This window comes from Petromyzon marinus, chromosome 35 (genome assembly GCF_048934315.1).
Source record: "Petromyzon marinus isolate PM22_M1 ecotype Great Lakes invasive population chromosome 35, UKy_Petmar_22M1.pri1.0, whole genome shotgun sequence".
Lineage (NCBI taxonomy): Eukaryota > Metazoa > Chordata > Hyperoartia > Petromyzontiformes > Petromyzontidae > Petromyzon > Petromyzon marinus.
Window position 1 is genome coordinate 8,889,569 of NC_133701.1, and position 25,457 is coordinate 8,915,025.

The window sequence follows — 25,457 nt, forward strand, 5'->3', positions numbered from 1 at the left end:
GTGCAGGCCCGCGGTTCATCGATCGGCAGGTCCGTGAGTGCTGGGATTTAGTGTGGGTACTCCTTTCTCTTGTGAGATGTCTCAGAAGAGACAGGAGCTCCCGGGCCAAAATACCCTCGAGGGATACTTTCTAGAGCTGCCTCTCGAGAGGAGGTCGGTTTCCACCAGCAGTGGTGTGTGCAAGGCACACGCAGGGCTGTGCCTTCCCTCCCGGCAAAAAAAAAAAAACGGTCGAAATCCAAAGATCTTGACGAAGGATAATAAAATACCCGCTGAAAGTAACGTGTCGGTGAGTACATTTCGAGAGGCTTTATGGAGCGCCCTCTAGCGGAGGGCCCTTCTGCTGACAGTGGCGTGCGCGTGCAGTTGCAAGTCTGCGCCTTTACCGACGCCATCGATCGTCGTCGTGGCTTCACAACAAATTCCAAGGAAGAGCCACGGCGTCGCTTGTGTTCGCATTTTTACTTCCGATTTTATCGCGGGGAACTGACGGCGGATAGGCGCAAGCCAGCGCTCTTAATGTCTGATTTAAAAAAAAAATAACTCGACTCAACTCTTCCCAGCGAGGATCGCGTGCCAGACGCCGCGGGGGTGAATGAGCCACGAAGCGTAAAACGGAGATGAGCGCGACGATCTAGAACTTCCCCCGGGCGCGCGCCGGGTCAGCCGCGACCTCCGACCTCGCCGGACATTCTCTCTCACGCACGCGGCGGATGTGTGGCTCAGGGCGGCGGAGGGGCGGGGGGCTCCTGCTGTCCCCACGTACACTCATCGCCCTATTGTCACTCCACTGCTGGATGAGGGCCTCTCTCAACGCCGTGTGGGGTTGTTGGAGTGGCCGGTTAGGCCGTGCTTCTTTGCTCTGGCTCAGTGCAGAGGTTGGCGATGGTACGGTGGTGACCGCGGGATCTCCGCCACCTTCTCCGCTGTAAGACCGAACCCACGAATATTTTCTCAGTTGCCACGATGTGGCCTATTCTCAAAACCACGCAGTGTCCGGTGAGAAAAGTTGCAAGCAGAATTCCGTCACCAGACCTCGGCACAAGTCAATTCTTGCCACCCGAACACAGATTCCAATTCCCACACTGTTTGTGGTCAATCCGGAGAGGTGGCAACGCTAATCGGTCCCCCCCCCATCATGCCTTGCGCGTCACGTGACATCACCATACTTGTGCCATCTATAAAATCGCCTCCCGTTAATTATGCCTATTTGTTTCCAGCCTGCGTGCATTATTCTGTCTGATGAGCGTAGAATCCTTAACAAGAGAGTGATGAGAATTGGCGTATCAGTTTCTGGTCATTGCGCAGGGCATTGCTGCAATTTTATACGACGTTATCAATGCCTCGGATGAAATATCTCCGGTGTGCATGCTCCGGTGTACATTCAGAGAGGCGGGCACGCGGGTTGGAGATTAGAAATATGTTGCGGGTGAAGGACGTCGTTGAAACTCTGAAGACTAGCTCGTGGGCTCGGGCCCGGACACGTGACGGCCGGGGTGGGGGCGCACGATGACCCGTGGTCGAGAATAATAGCGGCGGAGTGGCAGCCGAAGGAATGGAAACGCGTCGGGAGAGTCGAGGGCCCTGCGTCCGCTCCGGAGATGGAGCGATGAAATAGGCTCGCAACGCAGGCGCTGTCGCATCGCGGCACCGCGGGGAGATGGAGACTGCTTGGGGTGGAGGCGTTTATCCAGCAGTGGATTGATCATGGCCGACGACGGTGAACTTTGCGATGATGATTGTGATGGTGGTAGCGGTGGTGGTGGTGTTGCACGTGGAGATTTGGGTTCACGGGCAAAGCTCGCCCTGCCACGTGGCCTGTCAAGAACTCCGTTATCATTCAGGACCCGGCGAGTTTCACCCCGCTGCGGAGAAAACCGGTCAATATTTACAGCTTTCCCGGGAGAGAGAGAGAGAGAGAAAGTTGCTCGCTTTTCTTTTTATTCCGCCCTGAAACCGTCGATCCCCGTTGGGTGCGGGCGCCTGGGCGTGACCACCGCGGCGAGAAACGGCGCTGCCCCTCTCACCGGAGCAGTGAGAGTGACGCTCTCTCTCTCTCCCTCTCACCAGGGCAGCGAGAGTGATGCTCTCTCTCTGTCCATCTCACCGGGTCAGTGAGAGCGACGCTCTCTCTCTCTCCCTCTCACCGGGGCAGCGAGAGCGACACTCTCTCTCTGTCCCTCTCACCGGGTCAGTGAGAGCGACGCTCTCTCTCTGTCCCTCTCACCGGGTCAGCGAGAGTGACACTCTCTCTCTGTCCCTCTCACCGGGGCAGCGAGAGCGACGCTCTCTCTCTGTCCCTCTCACCGGGTCAGTGAGAGCGACGCTCTCTCTCTGTCCCTCTCACCTGGTCAGCGAGAGTGACGCTCTCTCTTTCTCCATCTCACCGGGTCAGCGAGAGCGACGCTCTCTCTCTGTCCCTCTCACCGGATCAGCGAGAGCAACGCTCTCTCTCTCTCTCTCTCACCGGGTCAGCGAGAGCGACACTCTCTCTCACCGGGTCAGCGAGAGCGACGCTCTCTCTCTCTCACCGGGTCAGCGAGAGAGACGCTCTCTCTCTGTCCCTCTCACCGGGTCAGCGAGAGCGACGCTCTCTCTCTGTCTCTCTCACCGGGTCAGCGAGAGCGACGCTCTCTCTCCCTCTCACCGGGTCAGTGCGAGCGACGCTCTCTCTCAGTGCCTCTCACCGGGGCAGCAAGAGCGAAGTTCTCTCTCTGTCCCTCTCACCGGGGCAGCAAAAGCGACGCTCTCTCTCTGTCCCTCTCACCGGGTCAGCGAGAGCGACGCTCTCTCTCTGTCCCTCTCACCGGGGCAGTGAGAGCGACACTCTCTCTCTGTCTCTCTCACCGGGGCAGCGAGAGCGACGCTCTCTCTCTCTGTCACCGGGTCAGTGAGAGTGACGCTCTCTCTCTGTGCTTCTCACCGGGGCAGCAAAAGCGAAGCTCTCTCTCTGTCCCTCTCACCTGGTCAGCGAGAGTGACGCTCTCTCTTTCTCCATCTCACCGGGTCAGCGAGAGCGACGCTCTCTCTCTGTCCCTCTCACCGGATCAGCGAGAGCAACGCTCTCTCTCTCTCACCGGGTCAGCGAGAGCGACACTCTCTCTCTCTCACCGGGTCAGCGAGAGCGACGCTCTCTCTCTCTCACCGGGTCAGCGAGAGAGACGCTCTCTCTCTGTCCCTCTCACCGGGTCAGCGAGAGCGACGCTCTCTCTCTGTCTCTCTCACCGGGTCAGCGAGAGCGACGCTCTCTCTCCCTCTCACCGGGTCAGTGCGAGCGACGCTCTCTCTCAGTGCCTCTCACCGGGGCAGCAAGAGCGAAGTTCTCTCTCTGTCCCTCTCACCGGGGCAGCAAAAGCGACGCTCTCTCTCTGTCCCTCTCACCGGGTCAGCGAGAGCGACGCTCTCTCTCTGTCCCTCTCACCGGGGCAGTGAGAGCGACACTCTCTCTCTGTCTCTCTCACCGGGGCAGCGAGAGCGACGCTCTCTCTCTCTGTCACCGGGTCAGTGAGAGTGACGCTCTCTCTCTGTGCTTCTCACCGGGGCAGCAAAAGCGAAGCTCTCTCTCTGTCCCTCTCACCGGGGCAGCAAGAGCGACGCTCTGTCTTGGATTACTTCGCCCGGCTACGTTTGAGACGGTGACCCCCCCCCCACGGTTAGAGAAACTCATCTGCCGGCCGGCTTCTTTGTGCAAGTGGCCGGTCGTGTGTGTGCGAGTGTGCGAGTGAGCACGTGCGTTCGTATTTCCCGCGCCTCCGATTAGCACGGTTGGCTACGTACGGTGCCAAAGAAGTTCAATATCCATCGATTTGTGGAGAGGAGTGGCACAATGATTAACGCGCTGCTCTACGAACACGGCAACTCGAGTTCGATCCCCGCTCATGGCCGACATCGGCGATGAATGCTTGAACCGGTCCTGGGGCTCTCCTAATTTTGACCAGCTTTAATAACGAGTACCTGGTGCAGTGTGTAAACTTCAGCACTTAGTAGATAAAGGCGGCCAGGTGTGGTGCTGGCCACCCGCCCCCTCGTGCCCCGTGCTGGCCTTCATAGGTGCTCGCCAACAGCACTGTTCAATAATATATGGGTATCCGTGTCTTTGGTGACGTCTTTGTGTGTGTGTTGCATCTTAGTGTTTACAATGCTTGCCACAACAGGCTATACGGGAATACTTTTTTTCTTTGAGTGGGTGTATGTGTGATTGTGTTTGTTTTGTAATTTGTGTGTGAGTTTGTGCGATTGTGTACGATTGTATTATTTGTGTGCTTGTGTCGTGTCTGTTTGTGTCCGTGCATGTATTGGTCATTTGTTTGTGCCTTTTACGTGTTTTTATTTGTGGGCCTGTGCTTGTGCGTCTCTGTGTGTGTTTGTCTGCGTCTGTGTTTGGACTTCTTCTTTCCGCTGTCTTACGGCTGCTGATGTTAGAGGTAGAGCAACAACTACAATTTCACGTTCAGGTGTTCAAGCCAGCCGGTAGCGGCAGTGTAGTGGCTTCGTGCACTGCGCTCTGAAACCTGCAACCTGGGTTCAATCGCCGGCCGTGGCTTAACATCAGTGACCGAGCGACATCTCAAGCGGTCCTGGGTCCCAACCTTCACCAAGCGCTTACCAACCGGCTTGGCCAAGTATGATATGGCATGGGGGGGGCGGGTGGAGGGGGGAGACCTTCTGTGATTGGACAGGGTCACCCGTCATTCTTATTTGCTTTAAAGTCTTTAAGAGACAAGGGGTTTTGCACACCTCCGTTGAGCACGAGTTGGCTACGTACGGTGTGCCAAAAGGAGTTCAACATACCGTACATAGAGACACTGTTACAACAATCAACGCAGTTACAATAATCAACGCAGTTGACACCCTCCACCCGTAGGTTGCAGGGACTTGAGCGACAGGCGATCGCGAAGTGCCGGTGTGCTGGGTTACCACCACCAGGGGCCTCTTAGACGCTCGTCAGAGAAGAGCAGCGTCAAATATCAAAGTCCAATTACCCGGCCACGGAATAAAATATGCCCAACGATCAAAGGGATGTTTGAGGAGACCGAATTTAATTGTTTGCACGAGATGCCATTATTATTATTACAATTATCGTGATCGCAGATGTCATTTGCGCGCGTTATTTTTAGCGAGCGACTGCGCTCGCTCGCTCGCTCTGTCATTAGCAATCTTTGGTGTTGCTGTTATTATTGCGACTATCCTTGGCGTAGGGCGCATCGACTATCAAACACTCGTTGTGCTCATCGTTTATTTTCCTTCTTTTTCTTCCTCCTCCTCCTCACTAACGCTGCAGCGTTTCGCTCCACGGCACTCGTACGTGACCGCGATATCGGCACGTGTTGGGGGGTCCCTTTTTGTCGATCCACTGCTGGGTGAAGGCTTCGCAGGTGGAGAGATGTTAATTACCTCGCCCGCTATACAGGAAGTCGTGGGTTCGGTCCTAACCCTGACGCCTGCTCTATATTTGGAGTGTGCGTGTCTCTCTCTATCCCCATGGTCGCGTGGATTTTTCTCCGGTCCTCCGGTTTTCCCCCCACCACATTTAGAATCAACGTGCGTTTTAAGAGTATTTGGCTGCTATACATTTCCACGTGATAAACCACTTCATTGAGCTATCCTTTGTGGCCAGGTCGCTTCTGAAAATGAGCTCAGTGGGCCTTACCTCGTAAAACAAAACATAGTTTTAGTTTTATAGTTGTGACAATGAGCGCACTCATGGCAAGGTTGCGTTGAGCAAACTCCGGTTGAGGAACCATTACGGGATCTCTATTTGCACTGGAATGATGGCAAAGTGCAAAAACAAGGCAAATAAAAATGCTAATTACAATCATGATGATGGCAAACCGATCTCGCCATCATCGTCACATTGCGAAATTTAATATCGCATCGTGAAGATGATATCGCAGCAAGCGCCCAGCTTCACGCACGCATAAGAATTGCTGTGCGTTAGCGGAGACCATGGAAGCTTACCCCCGTTGTCCACGTGCTGTGTCTAGAGCAACACGGAGCAATGAGCAACAACACACAGTCACACGGAGCAATGCGCAGTAACACAGAGTAACGCGCAATAACAAGAGCGCAACACACAGTAACACGGCAGCACGGAGCCACACAGAACAATTACACAGCAACACAGAGCAACGTGCAGCAATGCAGAGCAATGCGCGCAGTAGCAGTGCAAAGAGCAACACGGGAGCAACGCAGAAACGAAGCTATCGACCTAACACCGAGGTCTGCAGCTGCTTAGGACTCGGAGGAGGCGGGGGGGGGGGGGGGGTCCCTTTGCTGGTCACGGTCCAAATTTGCCAAATTTTGGAAAATTACTCGCAATGATTTTGAAATAAAAAGAAATCCCGTCCCAGTGGCGGTCGCGGCGCAGGGGCAGACATCGATGTAATCGAGACACTAAGTCTTGGCGGATCGATTCCGCGTAAGTGGCTCTCAATGAGAACCAATTGATGCACGGGCCTCCGGATTAACCGATAGTAAATCCATTCACCAATTTGCGTGTGGTTTTTTTTCTCTCTCTTAAATTTTTTACGCTTTCCACGCACGTGGGAAAGCGTCTAACCCGTCAGACGTGTCCATGCCATCCCGTGCTGTCCCGTCCGCTTGTTCGTCAGTGACTCGTCAACGGTATAACAATTGCAATTGCGCTGTAACAGGATAAAATTCGCGACAGAATAAACGATCAATTATGTGAATGTGGAAGAAATCTATTCGGCGTCAAGGTGCAGCCTAATATGGGCCTTTCCTGATCCCCAAATCATCTCTTTAGATCCATAAATCATGTGACAGGAATCACTTTAACCTAAAAAAAAGTATTCTAAATATTACAGCTATGCGTTCGAGCATGGATCAAGCATGGATCAAGCTTTGTATCCTTAAAATCGGTCTATTCCTGTTCCAGTGTTCCTTATACGGGCAAATCCACGCCCGATGACTCCGTATATGGGCCTCAAAAACACAATGTATAATTCTGTCCTGGGTTCATTTTATTCTGTTACAGCGCGTTTTGAAAGCGTCTGCCTCTCAGTGGGGGGTTTGCAAAAAGATTGAATTATTCACGACTTTTTCTCCTGTTTTGTACACATCTGCCAAATACTCTCTACGTGAAGACACGTGCACTTCAGCATCATTATCGTCATCGATCATCATCAGCCGTGATCTATCCACTGTTGGATGAAGGCCTCCTGCCAAAGCCATTGCCGTGTCTTCTGATGGTCACGCGATGCAACGATACTCCTCGCTCCTACGCGCGGGCTGACCTCATTGCTCCATCTCTGCGGGGTGGGGGCGGTGGGAGGGGAGGGGCGGCAAGAGGGGGGCAGTAGGGGTCAACGGGGAGGGCAGGGGGTTAGGCATGTTGCCTCGTATTGGCTGCCACCTGTTTAGATACGTGCCCTCACACACACACACACATGTACGTACACCCAATGCAAAGCGCAGCATTTCAGCAATACGCACACGTTACAGCCCCTTTCGCCATTCCACTTACGGATTAGACGGCCGTGTCGGCAGTGGACGTTGTTTGACCATACTTCGCCAATGCGGTTCAGTGAAGACGAGGTGCACAGACTTGGTGGGCAGGGGGCATAGGTGTACGGTCCAACAATAGATATCGCTGCAATGCCTTCTGGTACCCAGCACGTAGCCTCTGCGGCAGCCTATAGCAACCTGTTCTGCGGCGTGGTCACACGGTGTGCAGCAGTGCCTAGTGCTAGGCACAGAAGGCTGTGCACTGCACAACACAGCAAACTTTAACTTAGATTTTTTTTTTATCCACCTAAGGCTCTGCATTTTGCACGCTGTACAGTAGTCACGGTGGATGTAGCATTAGGGTGGTGACTCCCAGGGGCTCCATTCAGTCCGCATCCCCTCATTGACCCCGAGCTTCCTCTGTCCCCATCCACCCCCCCCCCCATCTCCCGATCCCATTCAGTCCATCTCTAACCCCACGCTCACCTCACTTCACCCCCTCGCTCTGGCGCCCCGACACCCAACGACTCTCGTCGTCCGTGCCTCCTGTCACCTACCGGTTGGCGCGCCAGCACCACGCACCGAGTGCCTCTGGCTGTGGCTGGTGGCCTGCTAACTGCGTAGCGACCTAAGCCGGTCTACCGCTAAACCGAGATATGTTCAGAGAGACATTAAGCCCTGATGCCTCCTAAACAGCTGCGCCCCGTGTCGGTGACCCTGGCGAGAGTCGCGATTGCACACACGCAACAAAGGCAAAGACCCCCCCCCCCCCCCCGTATAGCCTTAATAAGCTGTTGGGGCAAGTGCTGTTAGTGAGTAGCTCCTATGAAGGCCGGCAAGGCGCACGAGGGGGTGGGTGGCCAGCACCACGCACGACCTCCTTTGTCTCCCTGGTGGTGATGTTTACACATTGCGTGAGGTACTCATTTGAGGCTGAATCGACCTAGGGGAGGCCCAGGACCGATTAAAATATTCGGCAATGTTATTGGCCGTGAGCTTGAATCTAGCCTCGGGTCGCCGGGTTCATAGCGCAGTGTTTTAACCGCTACCGCTAGCACTGCCCACGTACACATGCACGAACCACACGACCACACGAGAACATACAGACACACTCCTGTTGGTGTGCAGTGTTAACACGCCTGGCGGTTGGTTAGGGGTGGGCATGCAAAGGCGGCCAAGCTGGGGGCAAAGATGTTCGAGCTGTCGAAAATGTGAAGCTGGGAAAGAGCGAGAGGCATCGAGAAAGAAACAGACACTGAGACTGATCGGATGAAACATACACAGAGAGACAAGCACGGAGACAGACGCAGAAAAATTGAAACGCAGAGAGACACGCATACATGCAGAAGCACAGACAGAGACAGAGAAACACAGACAACTAAAGACAGAAAACGTGGAGAGACGCAGAGAGAGACACACAGACACAAAAACACAGACACAGAGGAACACAGACTCACAAACCCAGAGACACACAGAAGTGGCGCAGAGAGAGACACAGACACGCAAAAACAGAGAGACACAGAGATAAACACAGACACACAAACAGAGAAACACGGAGAGACGAAGAGAACCACAGAGAGACACATAAACACAGAGAGACACAGAGATAAACACAGACACACAAACAGAGAAACACGGAGAGACGCATAGAGAGACACAGATACACAGAGAAACACGGAGAGACGCATAGAGAGACACACACACGTAAAAAACACAGAGAGACACAGAGATAAACACAGACACACAAACAGAGAAACACGGAGACACGAAGAGAACCACAGAGAGTCACACAAATACGGAGCGACGCAGAGGCACAGAGCAACATAGAGAATGTACAAAGACAAAGATCCCCCGTATACCCTTTGACAGACTGTTTGGGCAAGTGCTGTTAGCGAGCACCCATGAAGAGATGTACAAAGATCCCCCATATGGCCTGTACCAGACTGTAGGGGCAAGTGCTGTTAGCGAGCACCTATGAAGGCCAGAACGGTACACGAGGGGGTGGGTGGCCAGCACCACGCCCGACCGCCTTTGTCTCCCTAGTGGCGATGTTTACACACCGCACCAGGTACTCATTTAAGGCTGAGTCGACCTAGTGGAGGCCCGGGACCGGTTCAGATAATCGTCACTGGTGTTGGCCGTGAGCGGGAATCGAACCCGGGTCGCCAGGTTCATAGTGCAGCGCGCTAACCGCTACACTATCGCTCCCCACTAGAGATGTACACACACAGAGGCACACAGAGGAACAGACACGTCTAGACAAAGACTACTCCCTTTCCTGTGTGGTGACCACTTGTCACTTGGGCCCTCGATGATGGCTTTATTATTATTATTTTGACACTTGTTTTCCCAGGACAGCCTCACTGAGTCTCAGGATAAATTTTTTTTCTCAGCAGAGTCCTGCCAAGCGTTGTGCAACCTAGGGGGGCAGTGAAGCTGCTTGCCATGTCTAATCACAACTGAGTGACGTCACGCGGTTAGCGATATGTTAACTACCTCGCTTGGTATGCAGGAGGTCGTGGGTTCGATACCGACCCTGACGCCTGCTGTATATTTGAAGTTTGCGCGTCTCTCTCTCTCCCCATGGTCGCGTGGATTTTTATCCGGGTCCTCCGGTTTTTCCTTCCACATTTAGTATCAACGTGCGTTTAAGAGTATTCGGCTGCTATACATTTCCACGCGATAAGCCACTTTGTTTGGGCGGCCATTTGTGGCCAGGTCGCTTCGACTCCCGCTCACGGACAACACCAGTGACGGTTATCTCAACCGGTCCTGGGCCTCTCCCCTAGGTGGACTCGGCCTCAAATTAGTACCTGGTGCGGTGTGTAAAAATTATCGCCACTGGGGAGATAGAGGTGGCTGGGCGTGGTGCTGGCCACCCACCCCATCGCGTCCCGTGCTGGTCTTCATAGGTGCTCGCAAACAGCACTTGCCCAAACAGTCTGTCACAACGACTTTGGTGATCTTTTTCTTTGAGGGGCGAAGGTTTTCAAACTCAGTTCAGACCCAGCAAAAGTTCAATCTCACCTTCTCTTCCCCAATTCTCCCTTTCACAAGATCAAGCGTGCATCTGTGAAGTGTTCCCCTGCCGTGGCAATGTGGAATTTCCACCACTGGCTCAGGGCTGTCTGATAGAGATGTAGTCCTCTGCCCTGCTCCAGTAAGCAGGAGGGAGATCGTTTATCTCTCCTGCCGGTTGTGCTGTGTTGTTCGCGAAACTCTCGTCGCTGGCGTTCGTACAGCCGCTTGGTCAAACCACTGCTGGATTGCGGCCTCGCCACACCGTATCTCGGCCATGGGGGTCGTTTAGCCGTACCTTGGGCCGCCACGGCTGGTGTACAGGTCGTGGGTTGATCCTGACCCTGATGATGCCGGTATATATGGAGTTTGCACGTTCTCTCATCCCGTGGCCACGTGGATTTTTCTCCGGCCTTTCCCTCCACATTTAGAAACAGCGTGCGTTTAGAGTATTTGGCTGTTATATATGTCCACACGATAAGCCACTTCGTTGAGCTATCATTTGTTGCCAGGTCGCTACCGAAAAAGGTTCAAATAGCCTAGTGGGCCTTTCCTGGCAGAATTTTTTTAAAAAAGTTTTATCATTTAAGTTGTACTTCACCCTGCTTGGTCCGTGTGGGTTTGGTGAAAGGGGTGGGTAATCCAGGACTGGTTCAGAAATCACTCCCACCGCTGACGGTTTTAGCCGTGGCCGGGAATGAAACCCAGGTTACAGGGATTCGGGAACGATTTTTTTTTATCGCCGACCGCTGCGCCACACCGCCACACCCCGCCCCACACGTACTCACGTGGACTTGAAATGATCGGCACGTCTGTGACGAGCAGAGAACCGCGTTCTGGTTGCGAGTGCAACCAGCTACACGCCGCGCTAGCCTGAGATATAGTCCCCATCTCTTCCCACCCCCCCCCACCTCCCGCCCCCCGCCCCCACCGTTTGAACGTTGATTATTTTTTTCTGGAAAAGGAGGAGGGGTGAACCCACCGGTTCATTCTGAAACAATCATTAAGACGGGCGCTTGAATTGAGAGCGCGTTTTGTTGCATGCGTTCATTAACGAAGCGAAAACGCGTTTAAAAAAAAACTGTTTTACGTACATTTGGGTAAAAATGACTGCGTTTGACGAAGAAAATTAGCAATTTAAAAGAAAAAAAAATGTTTAATGTTTTTTATTATATTTTATCGAATGGCATTTTGTTTTTTTTACGTTTTAAAAGTACGAACCAACAAAGAAAAACATCTAAAAAAAAAGTTAATCTTAAAGCGACACAGAGGCTCTTTCCTGCCCGCACGTCGCCGCACGAGGAAACTCGCTTCCGTTGCTCACAGTTAAAACTTCCTGCTCTGTTTTGATTCATTGTTTCACTTCCTGAATGAACGTATGTGTGTCCCCTCTTTCCTTGCCCCTGCCCCCATGCTCTTCCCCCCCCCCGACTCTCTCCCACACACCCTGCACTCCGTAACCCTCCCAACCCAACTCCCACCCCCCCCTTTCCCCCTCCCTCCCCACATCTTCCCATCCTTCAAACCTCTTCCCCCACCCCTCTCGCCCTTCTCTACCCTTGTCGCCTCCCCTTAACAGCTTACTCCTCGCCCATCACTCCCCCTACCAACCGCCCCTTCATGAGCTTGGGACCCCGAGACCCCGGCCTTGTAAATATACATTCCCAGCATCCGCAGGTGGGCTACATCACATCAGCGGTAACATCAGCGGCAGTGGCAGCAGTAACATCAGTAAATAAACAGCAGCAGCAGCATGTCGATGCACTAACCCACACGCGCATAGCCACGCTTTCAAAGACCATTTGCTCACACGTGTTGTAAATTACGCTTGCTACGCTGTGCGCTGCAGGTGTGTGTGTGTGCGCGCGTGTGTGTGCACGCATGTGTGTGTGCATGGCTGTTTGCTTGCCTGTTTGTGAACGCACGTGTGTGTGTGTGTGTGTGCGCGTGAGTACATGTGTGGGAACGGTGTTGTCATGGTTAGCATCGTGCAAAACAGAATTGGCGACTTAAGTTCGATTCCCGGTCGCAGACAAAGATAAGTGGTGAAAGCGTCAATGGGTTCTGGGCCTCCACTAGGTCGGCTCAGTGCGAAATTATTACCTTCCATGTTGTGTACACGTTTGCACGGGGGCGATTAAGGTGGCCAAGTCATGGTGCTGGCCAAACGCGCAGTGGCTCGCAGTCTCCGACCTTAATAGGTGCTTGCTGACAAGACTCTTCCAAATAGTCTATGTAGGCTACACAGGCGGTGTTTATCTTTGTGTGTGTCCGTATCTATTCGTACGAGAACAGACATTACTCCCTGCGTGTGCGCGCGTGTACATAAACGTGTGTCAATGCAGGTGCGTTCGCTTGTGTGTGTGTACGTGCGTGCCCCCCTCCCCCCCTGGCATGTGTGCCTACCACAGGTGGTGCGTGTCTGTGCCTGGGTGTGCGTGCATGCGCGCGTGCGTGTGTGTGTGTGTGTACAGGTGTCCGTGCGTGTGTGTGTACAGGTGTCCGTGCGTGTGTGTGTGTACAGGTGTCCGTGCGTGCGTGTGTGTGTACAGGTGTCCGTGCGTGCGTGTGTGCGTGCGTGTGTGCGTGCGTGCGTGTGTGCGTGCGTGTGTGTGTGTGTACAGGTGCCCGTGCGTGCGTGTGTGCGTGCGTGTGTGTGTGTGTACAGGTGTCCGTGCGTGCGTGTGTGTGTGTACAGGTGTCCGTGCGTGCGTGTGTGCGTGCGTGTGTGTGTGTGTACAGGTGTCCGTGCGTGCGTGTGTGTGTGTACAGGTGTCCGTGCGTGCGTGCGTGTGCGTGTGCGCGCGCTAGCCACGCCGTTCTGCAGGTAAGCGTTGTGATTGCGCCGGCATTCACTGCGAGTTTTTTTTCTGGTAACCAAACTGGCAGTGCCTTTTGTGTGCCAAGCAATTTTAGGGAGGTGGTGCGACGGGGGGGTTATTTAATTTAAAAAATAATTCAACAAAAATCCTTTGCTCACTCCCAAGTACGCGCGTGCACCTGTAAGTCATTACACATACCGCCGAGAGAGAGAGAGAGCGTGCGCGTGCGTGCGTGTGCCTACGTCTGGATTTAATGGGTCCCGCGAATTCAATTTACGCGCCAACAACACAAAAAAAAACCTGAGTCGTCGTGCACCTGCGACGAATGCCAGTCGGCACAATCGAGCGGCGGCAGCACAAGGTGGGTAGTGGGGTAGGGGGAAAGAAATTCAAGACGCTGAATGGCTTGTCTTTCATTGGCCGTGGTCACTTATTTGTCTGGATCAGAGGTAGGAATTTCAGCCGTGACCTTTTCCTCGCTGTCCTTAGCCCTGGTGATTTGTAGATGAAACGTCGTCTCTTTTTTTTACTTTTACTGCGCACAGCAGCTGCTGAGCACAGGGCTCCTCGGCCAAAAACGTTAAGCGGGCCGCCACCACCAAGTTGTGATAGATAAGGGTGTTGTAACACGTTGCTTCGAATTGAGAAAGGTTATCATTATTATTGAGAGCGCTTGAGAAAGAGAGATGTTGGGAGGGGACTCCAAAGTGGAGTAGGGCGAGGGAAGAAGCATAAAGAGAAGCATTGTCATCTGCAGTGTGGTGAGTGGGAGAGTGAGTGAGTGAGTGGGAGAGTTAATGAGTGAGTGGGAGAGTGAGTGAGTGAGTGGGAGAGTGAGTGAGTGGGAGAGTGAGTGAGTGGGGGAGTGAGTGGTTGTGGAGGAGGTTATTGAAGGACGCTGCTGGGAGTTGGAGGCAGTCGCCCTCCAGCAACAACGGAGGGCAGAGGAGCGAAGCTCACAACAACGAGCGGAGCGCCTGGCGACTAAAATGCAGAGAGTTGGCAGAGTGGGGAACCCAGTTGGTGCATCTGCCAGTAAACCCATGGCACCTGGGTCTGCCCCATGACCTCCTGCCAGCAGGCCTTTGACATTTCTCGTGGCCTCAAAGTGCACCTAGCCTGGCACAAGCATCTTGGTGACATCACCGCCACTTCGTGGTGAACGGCGGTTGTTGTTGAGTGGTCGAGAGTGTGTGTGTGTGTTGGTGTGACCTCGCGGCGTGGTGAGTGAAGTGGGTGAGTGTGCGGTGTGGTGGTTGAACACCGTGTGGATGAGACGAGACGGTCAGTGTCTGGTAGACCGAGTCCTCAACGTGGGTGGGGAAATCGACGAGTGAAATTCACAAGAAAGAGTGACCGTGGTCGTAGCCATAGAAGAGTAATAAGGAGGTGTCTGACCGCTGGTGAGCGAGTGACTGCAGTGGTTCAGTGAGTGCCGCTGAAACATCAATCACCCTGACTGCTGCTTTACGTTGAATTATATTGAGTGCGGCAGTGAGGTAGGAGTTGGGTGCTCCACCCCAGCTATTTCAACTTTGGCCGAATTCTCAGTGGGTGTAAGTGTGTTGTGGGGAGCAGCACTATATAGCGGTTTGCTCGCTGCACTACGAACCCCGCCACCCGAGTTCGATTCACGCTCATGGCCAACACCAGTGACGATTATCTGAACCGGTCCTGGGCCTCCCCTAAGTCGACTCAGCCTCCATTGAATAGCCGGTGTAGCCTGTCAACATCAAAGGCGGCCAGGCGTGGTGCTGGCCACCAACCCCCTCTCGTGGCGTGCCAGCCTTCATAGGCGCTCGCTAACAGCACTTGCCTCAACAGTTTGTCAGAGGCTATACGGGGGACCTTTGCCTGAATGTGGATTATGTACGAGTGGATGTGACAGCTCCAACTGCTGGCAACTGGAAGTGTTACGAGTGGATTATAGCGAAACTTTCTAATGGTTAAACCAATTTGTTTCAGTGGCATATTTCAACGGTATTCTTTTTGCTCCCCGCTATCATTGATCAACAGCTGCGATGTATCACACTGCTGGATTCAGCACTGCTTAGTGAGATGCCAACTGTGGTTCTTCCCTATAAGAATAGGTTTTACCCTTTCTGGAAAGGTGAGATCCCATAATGAAGTGGTGGCTCCGTTTATGGACTGGGTCCTGTCGTGATAATGTGGAATTTTCATTGGAGGATGAACACTGCCCTCCCATCCCCATTTTTATTGCCATCGGACACCTGTGGTAAAAAGCTTTATAGCTCATTAGATTCCTCCAGCATAAATACATATTCTGATTCTGATGATTCGACATGAATACATTTCAGCTTTATGATCACTAATCACCCTTTAAGCATCGCCACATTTCACGCCCGTAACTTGGGTACCCGCGGAGGACAAGGACGGATGAGGCGGTGAAGTACGGCCAAACAAACCCGCATGACCAGCACTGAGCGGCTAGGCCTCCGTCCAGCGGTGGAGCGAGAGAGCAGGCGAGCTGTGCATCGACGTGGGCGCGGGTCGCAAGGAAAAGCTCGATTCTCATCGCCGGCACGCCGCGGCGGCGGCGGCTGGCTATGCGTCGGAATGCGATTGCGGTCTACCGTCTCCACGCCCCGTAGCCGGGGTGGTTAGCGGGACCCTAATTTTGGCGCGATTGCTCCGGACAAACTGGAAACATAGCGTTCGTCAGAAGCCGCGCCCATCGGGAAACCGCTAACCGGGTCGCACGAGCTTTTGCCTGAAGGCCGGTGCCGGTGCTGGTGCCGGCACGACGGTTACGGTACATGCTGGAACACACACACTCGCACCTGGTAGAAATTTCCCGCACCAACCGCCTTCGCCCGAGCGAGATTGATGGGAGAGTCGGGCCGGGCGGGTGGGCGGGCGGGCGGGCGGGCGGGCGGGCAGCTGCGACGGAGGATATATGCCTCCTTGCAGCGGCTGCCTCAGCCGCATCGGCCGCTTTTGCCTTTGACTCAAAAACGATGTCAGGTGTGGCGCGGTGCACGGAGATCCCGCGGCAAGTCACGTGACGGCCACAAATCTCGAGTGAGCCACCGTTGTCTTATTACTTTCTTGGCCACCCACTTAAAAAAGCTAAAAATTCCTGTCTCCACGCGTGTGCGTGCGTGCGTATGTGTGTGCATGCGTACGTACGTGTGTGCATGCGTATGTGTGTGTGCGTGCGCACGTGTGTGTGCGTGCGTACGCGTGTGTGCGTGCGTACGTACGTGTGTGCGCGTGCGCAAGGTGTGACGAGAGTAAGTGTGGCGGCTTTGTCGACTGTTGAAACGACGGATGGGTTCCTACCGATTATCGGATTGGTTGATCGACGAATCGGATGCTTGAGATGCGCTTTAGCGCGCATGGGGTTTAACGGTGTTCATCTCGAAGATGCAATTCATTTAGTTCGTTATCCTCGTCATTATCATCATCGCCATTGCTCGTAATCGCAGCATCACGCTGGACGCGCACTGTGGCGCGTTTTCGAGACCGCATTATCCGGCATCTGCCATTTTTAAATCGCTGCCGATTAATCGGTGAATTTCAAAAAATGTCATGAATCGTCAGCCATAATACAAACACAAGTTAGAGGCATTGTGTAGACCGTGAAAGCAATGAGTCAGCTTGGGCAGGACACACCGTGGCTCTGACGGCCAATGGACGAGACTGGGGAATAGAATCGCAGGCCAAAGGGGGGAACACACCTGGAGATGGAGCAACGATTTAAGTGTGACGTTGCGAAGCGAGATGGATTTGCGGCATTGCAAGACCCAGTAACGGGATGGCATTAGCCCGGGGAGGCCTTCATCCGGCAGTCTTGTATGTATGTTGAACTTCTTTCGCACCGTACGTAGCCAACCTCGCTAATCGGAAGAGCTTTCTTTTCTCTGTGGTGGATAGACAACCTGGATTGACAATGGCTGATGATGATGATGAGCGAGAATGCAAATGTCTCTTTCGCAAGGACATTGTCGTCTGTCCTCGTCGTTACAATCGACGTGCCTTACCTTGCCTTGCGGCAGTTTAGCCAAGCGAAAGGTCACGATAGGTAATTGTAGGACTTTATCATCGCGGTTAACCTAAGAGGGCTGAATGAGTGTTTAGACTTTGAAATGATCCTTCTCAGGTGGTGGGGAGAGAGGAGGTAGACTGAGTCCAAGATAGTTTTAGCCAAGTGATAAAACGTCACGTGGCGTGGCTCGGAGACAGGTTTCGCACAAATACGTTCTGGAATCAATGATGTTTTTTTCTTTCTCATTCTCACAACGCGTGCCAGCAAAGGACAAGGCGCTTGGTTTAATTCTGCCACACGTAATGGAGTACCAAAAAAAAAAACTTAAAGAAAAAAGCAGAATCGAGAGACGGAGGGAAATTTTTTTAAAAAATTTATATCTTTGCTTTTGAGTAAACGTTGGGGTTTCTAGTGTAACCGTGCGGTTGATACGAACGCCGGTTGTTACGGGCTGCTTCGTATGTTTGACTCTCAAGCCAGCCGTCTATGTAATTCCAATACTTTACCATTTTTATATCCGTACATATTTTTGTTGTAAGAATTTTTGTTTCGTTTTTATTCGTCATCAAAATAACCCAGAGTACGGCGGCAATTTCAAAAAAGAAATGGGAGAAGACGAACCGATGACGTACAACAAGCCAGGGCGTAATGCACCGTCAAGATTCGGGAACGACGGAACAAAGGAGCCCGGGCTCGATGGCCCTGCCGTGGCCGGGGCAATGATCAGGAGCAGTTTATTTAAGGAGGGGGGGGGAGGGTGCCAGTGGGGAATGCTTCATGATTTATTTTTTTATCGGCTTGACAACCCCCGCTCCCTCGCCCCATCTCCATGCAAGTTGAGATACAACAGATCAGGCCGAAACAGCGCACACAGTCCAGCATTAGACAGGTGAGCGGTGCCACAGCGGTTAGCACACTGCACTTTAAACCCGGGCAACCTGACTCGGCTTTCTGACATCGGTGGCGAGTGATATTCGCACCGACACCTAGCTTCTCAACACCCACCCACCTTCACCAACCCATGGTGAAGTACGGTCAAACAAACATCACGACCGACGTGGCACGGGGAGGCCTTCATCCAGCAGTGGATTGATCAAGGTCTGTCTACTAGTGTACATATAACAGGGCACATGTCGTACGCTTCTTGCGGGGCTGCATTTTTGCAGCAACTTCTATTATTGTACTGTGCTTCTGTGCTCCCGGGTCTATTGCCCGCCGCCTTCACCAACCCCGCACTTGACTGGCGTGGTGAAGTATGGTCAAGTAACTGCCACGACCCGCACAGCATGGCGAGGCCCTCATCTAGCAGTGCATTGACAGAGAGGGCTGAACACACCCGCACCTCGAAGCGTTTCGCTCTTCTAACATATCTCAGCGTCTGTGTCTCTGCTGGAATATATCACTGCTTCTGGGGCCGTCTGGAACGCTCTTCCATTATTAGGAAGCCACTGGAGCTACGCACTTTTAAATCCAGATTGGAAACTCAATTATTTAGAACTACTTGTTGTGTTTCGTTTGATGTCCCCCCCCCGCACCTCCGATTAGCATGGTTGGCTACGTACGGTGTGAAAGAAGTTCAACATACACACACTGCAGTAAATGTACAATTCCCACGTTCAATTTCCTGTTCGTTCACCTAATCGGGAGCTCGAAAGGAGAAATTCATAATGATTTACAACGTGCTCATTCCCACTGTTAGCATCTGCCTTCATTCCGATATAATCAACCGCACTCAGAGGAGCACCAGACCAGCGACTTATTATTCTGTGTCTTGTGCTGCATTTTCACATTCATTTATACGTATTTATCCATGGCCGGGTGGACACCTTCACTTGTTGCGGTGCTTTGAGATCGTTCAACGAGAGAGAGAGAGAGAGAGTCGCCGTGTCAGAGCGCTGCCTTGCCAAGTTATTATATATTTGTTTGATTTTATTTTTCCCCCGCCCCCTCAAAAGACGCACCAAAAAAAGACACGCACGCTCAGCTTCAGCAAGCCACCGTCCCGCGGTGTTGGGTGCCCGTCGAGTTTTCTGAGTTCCTGCAAAGGGGGGTTGCCCCCTCACTCCTGCAAGGGAAGCGGCACGAGATCACGTGTGCCCACACTTTGAAAATACAGTACAGGGATCCTTCTGTTTGGCGGGAAGTGACAAGCTCAGTGCCAAGGTGGTGGAGGGGGGGGGGGGTCTGCCAGGCGGGGGGCGTAGGGTGTCTGATTAAATTATTGGAGGGCCCAGGGTAGGGTGGGTGAGGTGGGTCGGCGGCGGCGGCGAGTCGCTTGGGTGGGTGGGCAGAGGCAAAGTGGCGTTCGCTCAGGCATAAGTGCACTAAAGCAAAAGTTTAGAGTCCCAAATAGCCGAAGAGGGACGGCCCAGATTCATGCATATAATATGAGTGCGCCACATGTCAGCACGTTCTCAGAGCTTATAATAAAATAAAATGCTCGTCATTCTAATTATACCATTATTATGATGTTCATTGCTAATGAGGCACTTGCCGTAATGATTTAACGCAAAGTGCGACCCACACCGCTGGCCAGAGGGAGCGATGGATGTTTTCTGGCCTTGTTATTCAAGTTCTTCCAAACATATCTGATGGGGTCATTGCGGTTGTGCAGCGCGGCTCTCCGACACGTGTTTGGGTTATACTGCGTCTTGTCGTTTGGCACGATGTCCGACGTTTCGCTCTCAGCCAAAGTAAGATTTTAAGCAAACTTTAATGCCCCTGGTGAATCAAGTGGTGGGGGGGGGGGGCTAGATTCATAAAAAAATAAGATGGGTGCACTAAAATATTAGCTTCAAACTGAGATCCTCGTTAAAATGTGAAATCTCCTCATCCGAATACCATTTCTGTAATAAGTTTACATTCTGTTTAGCCCATCGGCTTGAACTGAATTCAGTTCAGAATTCAGCTCCCGAAAGAAGGTGCAAATCCAGCACGTGGTGTGGAACCTCGGGACGGAACGGCACGCGCGACGACATTCCAAAACGATCCAATTCCCGACGGTGTTTCCAGAGCACGTGGAGTGCATCAAGCGGGAGAGAGAGGAGAGAGAGGAGAGGAAAGAGAGGAGAGAGAGAGAGAGCTGCGTTCTCCAAAAACTTGCCGTGGCCCTGGAGAGAGAAAGCGCCACGACCAGAGGCCCCCTTTGTGAACCGTCTCTTGCTGGCCGGTGGTGGTCTAATTGCCCCCGGATTGTGACTTGTGATGGCTGCTTAAAGTGCTCAGAATTACAGGCCTTCCCCAGAGCACATTGCCAAAGCTAATTTTCAAGTAATTTTCAGTCGTTACAAAAAAAAGAAATACCTGTAAATCATCTTCGGGGGTTATTTTTTTTTGGTGAAATTCGGGCTGGGAAAAAAAAATAATGAACTCAACAAGTCGTCATTAATTTATTGAAAACATCATGGCAATTTTTTTGGAGGGGCGTGTGGAGGAAGAGTGGGGGGGGGGTGGGATTATACTGCCGTTAACGTGTTACAGATCATGGGTTTTTTTTTTTGGGCCAGTCTGGCTCCCCATGCATGCATTCTTAATGAGCTGATCGTTACAGCTACGCGTGATTAATTCAATTAATTAAAGATGAGACAGTAATGGTAGGGCCGGTGGCAAGGCTGACAGTTTTCTTCTCACGTGTTCTCATCCTGCGTTGTAACGCACCATTGGTGTTTATTTTTCTAAATGTATCGAAACCTGCAGCTTGTTTTATATATGCTAGCAGCCCTAAGTCTGCAAACCAATTATAAACAGTTTGTTTGCATGTCAAGTTGCGGTTTCAGCGACAGTATATTTAGCAATGTGTTTTTTTGCAATTAATTAAGAGTACCAACACATGCCAAATGTTATATATAAATTATACGATTGCTATTTATGGTTTTCAAATGATAATCATTACAATTATCAGCAGCAGCAGCCATGATCAATCCACTGCTGGATGAAGGCCTCCCAAAGCCGTCGCCATCTCTCACGGTCGCGCTGCAACAACAACAACAATCCTTCCAGCTTCTGCATGCGAGCCGATTTCATTCACTGCACTTAGTTTAGTTTATTTCTGCTCTTGTCAACTTGTTGACCCCCCCCCCCAGCCCACCCACCACTCCAGCCCACTCTTGAACATGAGACACATCCTGGTCTCCTTCACTACCTAAGTGCAAGAAAAAAATGTACCATGAAATGTTGAACTACCACTCCCATCTTCTTTGGTTCTTTCGGTAAAGTCACGTAGAATGAGAATAAAATAATAAAATAAAACAATACAATTCTCACGACGTTTCGGCCACAACACAAGTGACTTCAGGTGAAAGAAGGCTAATTGTGTTGTGGCCGAAAAGTCGTGAGAATTTTATTGTTTTACTTTATTATTCTATTCTCATTTTCTACGTGACTTTACCGAAAGAACCAAAGAAGATGAATCCTTGCAGTCACGAAAGCTTTAAATCGAAATATCACTCCCATCTTCCAGTGGATATGCATATTCTCGTGCATGTTCCTCCGTTATCTCCGTTGGGCGCCGTGGTGCCGAGGAGTTGCTATCTCCCTCGCCTGGTATCCAGGAGGAAGTGGGTTCGATCCCGGACCCTGATGACTCCTGTAGTATATTTGGAGTTGACGCGACCTCTCTTCTCTTGGTGGTATCGTGGATTTTTCTCCAGGTCGTTCGGTTTTTCCCCCCATTCACATTTAGAAACAACGCGCGTTTGGCGGCTACTATAAATGCCACCAAGTGATCATAATATAAGCCATTTCCATGAGCTGTCATCACGCGTGGCCAGGTCACCTATGAAAAAGAGTGAATAGCTCAGTGGGCTTTACCTGATAAAGCACATTGTAATAAAAAATGTCAATGTCGCACATATATACACCTATATACGCCAAATGAAATGCCTACAATTTCAGTTCACATTATCTAATAATCTACCCTTTTTCCAAGCAACTTAGCACATTTGTTTAATTGAAGGTATATAATATATGTAAATACAAATGTATTTCCAGCCCTTTGTCAACCCACTGCTGAAATCATTATTTCTCAGACGTTTAATTTTATTCTGCCATACTTCCCCACGCTGGTCAGTAAGAGTTGGCAAAGGTGGTAGGAGCGATTCAGATGTTGCTCTCCACTAATGTATCCATGGCCTGGGATAGAACCCAGGTTTCCAATTTCCTAGAGGAGTGTGCTAACCACTGCCCCACCGTACCACTACTCCACCCCCTTAAAAAAACACTTCTGTAAAAATCAATCCGGAAGGTCAGAGGCCAATTAATTAAATCTTATTCCCTTTCAGAAGTTAAACAAATGCTTAACCAACCTTATTTTTTTAAATCAAATTCCACCGTGCAGTTTTTCTCAAATTCACAAAGAACATAGGAGCCACACAAAGAGACAAAGATCCCCCGTATAACCTTAACAGACTATTGGAGCAAGTGCTGTTAGCGAGCACCTATGAAGGCCGGCATGACACAGGTGGTCGGTGGCCAGCACCACGCTGGGCCGCCTTTGTCTCTCGCGTGCCGATGTTTACACACCGCACCAGTTACTCATTTGAGGCTCAGTCGACCTAGGAGAGGCCCAGGACCGGTTGAAATAATCGTCACTGGGTGGTGGCCATGAGTGTAAATCGAACTCGGCGCCCCAATATAGGGCCACACACACACACCAAAACACATCTGCAAACATACATATGCATATAGACATTTTTTTTTATTCCACAAAATCAAAACTTTTTTTTTAAATGTTCACCCAGAGAGCCACGACACAACCCGCACGGCTCGTACTGTAGAAACAAAAACAGCCACACGCGCCCGTCACCGCCAAATGAACCTTTTATATGTATAAAAATATATATATAACACGCACCAAAAAGTGTAAAGAAAAAAACCCCTTTGCAACTGTACCGTTATTTACTTAACTCGGTGTACTCTGAGACTATTGCAGCACATGTCAGGGTTTTAAGCGTGGCAGAGACGTTCCTGCGCTCCTTAAATGCAGCCAGACGGGCTCCCCACGTTAGAGTTCTTGGAAAGCAGATAATTTTAGCTCTGCCACTTTTCATTAGGGTTCCTCAATTTTCTAACTCGCCGCCGTGTGTGTGTGTGGGGGGGGGGGGCTAAGCATGTGTGTGTGTGAGAGAGAGTGAGGTGGCGGGTGGGGGAAGGCGATTTTCGGGGGTAGGAATAAGTGGGGGGGGGGGAGGGTTCACAGAAAGAAACCACAACAATGGAATTGAGGTGTGTGGAACGGAGTGAGCACGGCTGTGGGCCCCATGTTGTGGCGGCGAAGACGAAAAAGTGAAACGTGCGCGCGCGTGTTTGTGTGGGTGGGTGTAGGGCGCGAATGAGGTGGGTGAGAATTTGCGTTGGACTTCTTTCGCGCCGTACGTAGCAAACCGTGCACGGAGGATGCGCGGTGAGCGAGTTGAGTGAAGGGTTGAAGCGACCCGGAGCGGTTGAGCGAGCGAGCGAGTGAATGAGTGAGCGCGGAAAGCGAGTGAAGGGATTTCCCGTGCCTCCGATTAGCACGGTTGGCTACGTACGGTGCGAAAGAAGTTCAACATGCGTACGAATGGGTGCGCGAGTGATGAGTGAGCAAAAGGAACACGAGGAGTGAGCGAGCGGAGAAAGAAATGAGTAAGTGGGGTGCGTGACCGAGTGAGTGAAGGAGTGACTGAGTGACTAAATAAGTGAGTGAGTGAATGAAGAATTGAATACACGGGTGGGAGAAGTCGATGAATAAAGGAGTAAGTGAATGAGCGAGTGAATGAAGCAACGGGTGTGTGAGTGACTTGTTAAACGAGTTAGCAACGAAGTCGAGAGATAGGGAAGGAGTGAGCGGGTGAGCAAGCGAAGGAACGAGCGGGTGAGCAAGCGAAGGAACGAGCGACCGGAGAGACTGAGCGAGTGAATAATTGAGCGAGGGCAGGAAGGACGAAGTGAACGAGCGAGCTGGTAGGCGAGCGAGTGAATGATTGGCCGCGGTGTGGGAGAACTGGGAGAATAATTTAAAGTGGAACTTGCCAAGTTCTGCTCTGAAAGGAACACAAAAAAAGAATAATGCATGAGGGCTTTGTACAGTGCACACGATGCCAATAACATTGGCTGACGTTGGGCTAAGGTATTAATGCAGCGAGGAAGTTGATGGATCTGGAGTTGGTCTTCACAGGCCCCATGCTGTTGTCTGCGATGCCAGCGAGGTTAATGAAGCATCCTCGCATTTTTTTTCTGACATCTGTCGGTATGGGACGGTAAAGTAGCCGGTGATTTGTGTTGAACTTGGGAATCGCTGGCATTCGCTGGGGCCATTGTTACATCATCGGGATCTGTGCCTACAAGGCGTAGGTCCAGTCAATCCAAGTGCTTTCGTTTTGATCGAATCGTGTGAGTGTTTGAACAAAACAAAAAATCTTCCAACGAAATATAAATATTTTAATTCCTCCCCCCGCCCTGCCCCACAAAAAAATGCCAAAGTTATGTTTCGGAATTCTCCAAAGGTCGAGACGAATGCAAGGCCCCAGACGTGGTTGAGACTCCCAAACGTTTTCCTTGCAACGTGCATCCTCTGGTTATTTTCACTCGCGTGAGACGCACTTAAGAGCGAATAAAATATTTTTTAGCGGCGCAGTACAAAGTAACCGCTCAAAGACTGTACATTTAATAATAATACGCGCTTTAATTCCTATTGTTGGATTTCCTTTGAACACCACGGAAAAAAAAACTTTTAAGACTGCCCGTAGAACAATAGCCGCTTAGAAAAGTTTCAAAAGAACAGAGGAGGAGGAGGCGGAGGAGGGGGGAGAACCCCCCACCACCCCCCCCGAAAAAATAAAAAAAATAAAGAAACTTTTCCTTAGCGGGATCAGCAATTTTTTTTTCCTGTTAGGAGTTCCGTTTGAAACTGCGGTACAGTCGATGCACCAGCAGTGGCACAGAGTTGAGAGAGAGAGCGAGCGAGCGAGCGAATTCACACGAGATAGACGCAGCGAGCGCGGGTGAGAGAGCGCGAGGAGAGAGCGAAGGAGGAGTATAAGAGAAAGAGGAGGGTTTTGTTTGCGTCCCACAAACAGAAGTCACGTCGGAACCGTCTCGTAACTCGTAGCAACCAGACATGATGTCACCGCCCGGTGAACTTGAACTTGAGCAGGGGCTTATGG

General features: G+C 51.5%; 1 protein-coding gene across 14 annotated transcripts in view; it reads left to right on the forward strand.

The window, feature by feature from the left end:
* LOC116948931 (nuclear factor 1 A-type) overlaps positions 1-25,457 on the forward strand; it is a 387,014-nt gene that overhangs the window by 335,074 nt on the left and 26,483 nt on the right. For 12 of the 14 annotated variants that reach the window (XM_076071902.1, XM_076071901.1, XM_076071905.1 and 9 more), the window contains one exon: positions 12,065-12,162. The exons of the other annotated variants lie outside the window; for them this stretch is intronic. In XM_076071902.1, coding sequence (XP_075928017.1) covers positions 12,065-12,162 — 98 coding nt within the window. The remainder of the gene's footprint in view (positions 1-12,064; positions 12,163-25,457) is intronic. 14 annotated transcript variants of the gene reach the window in all.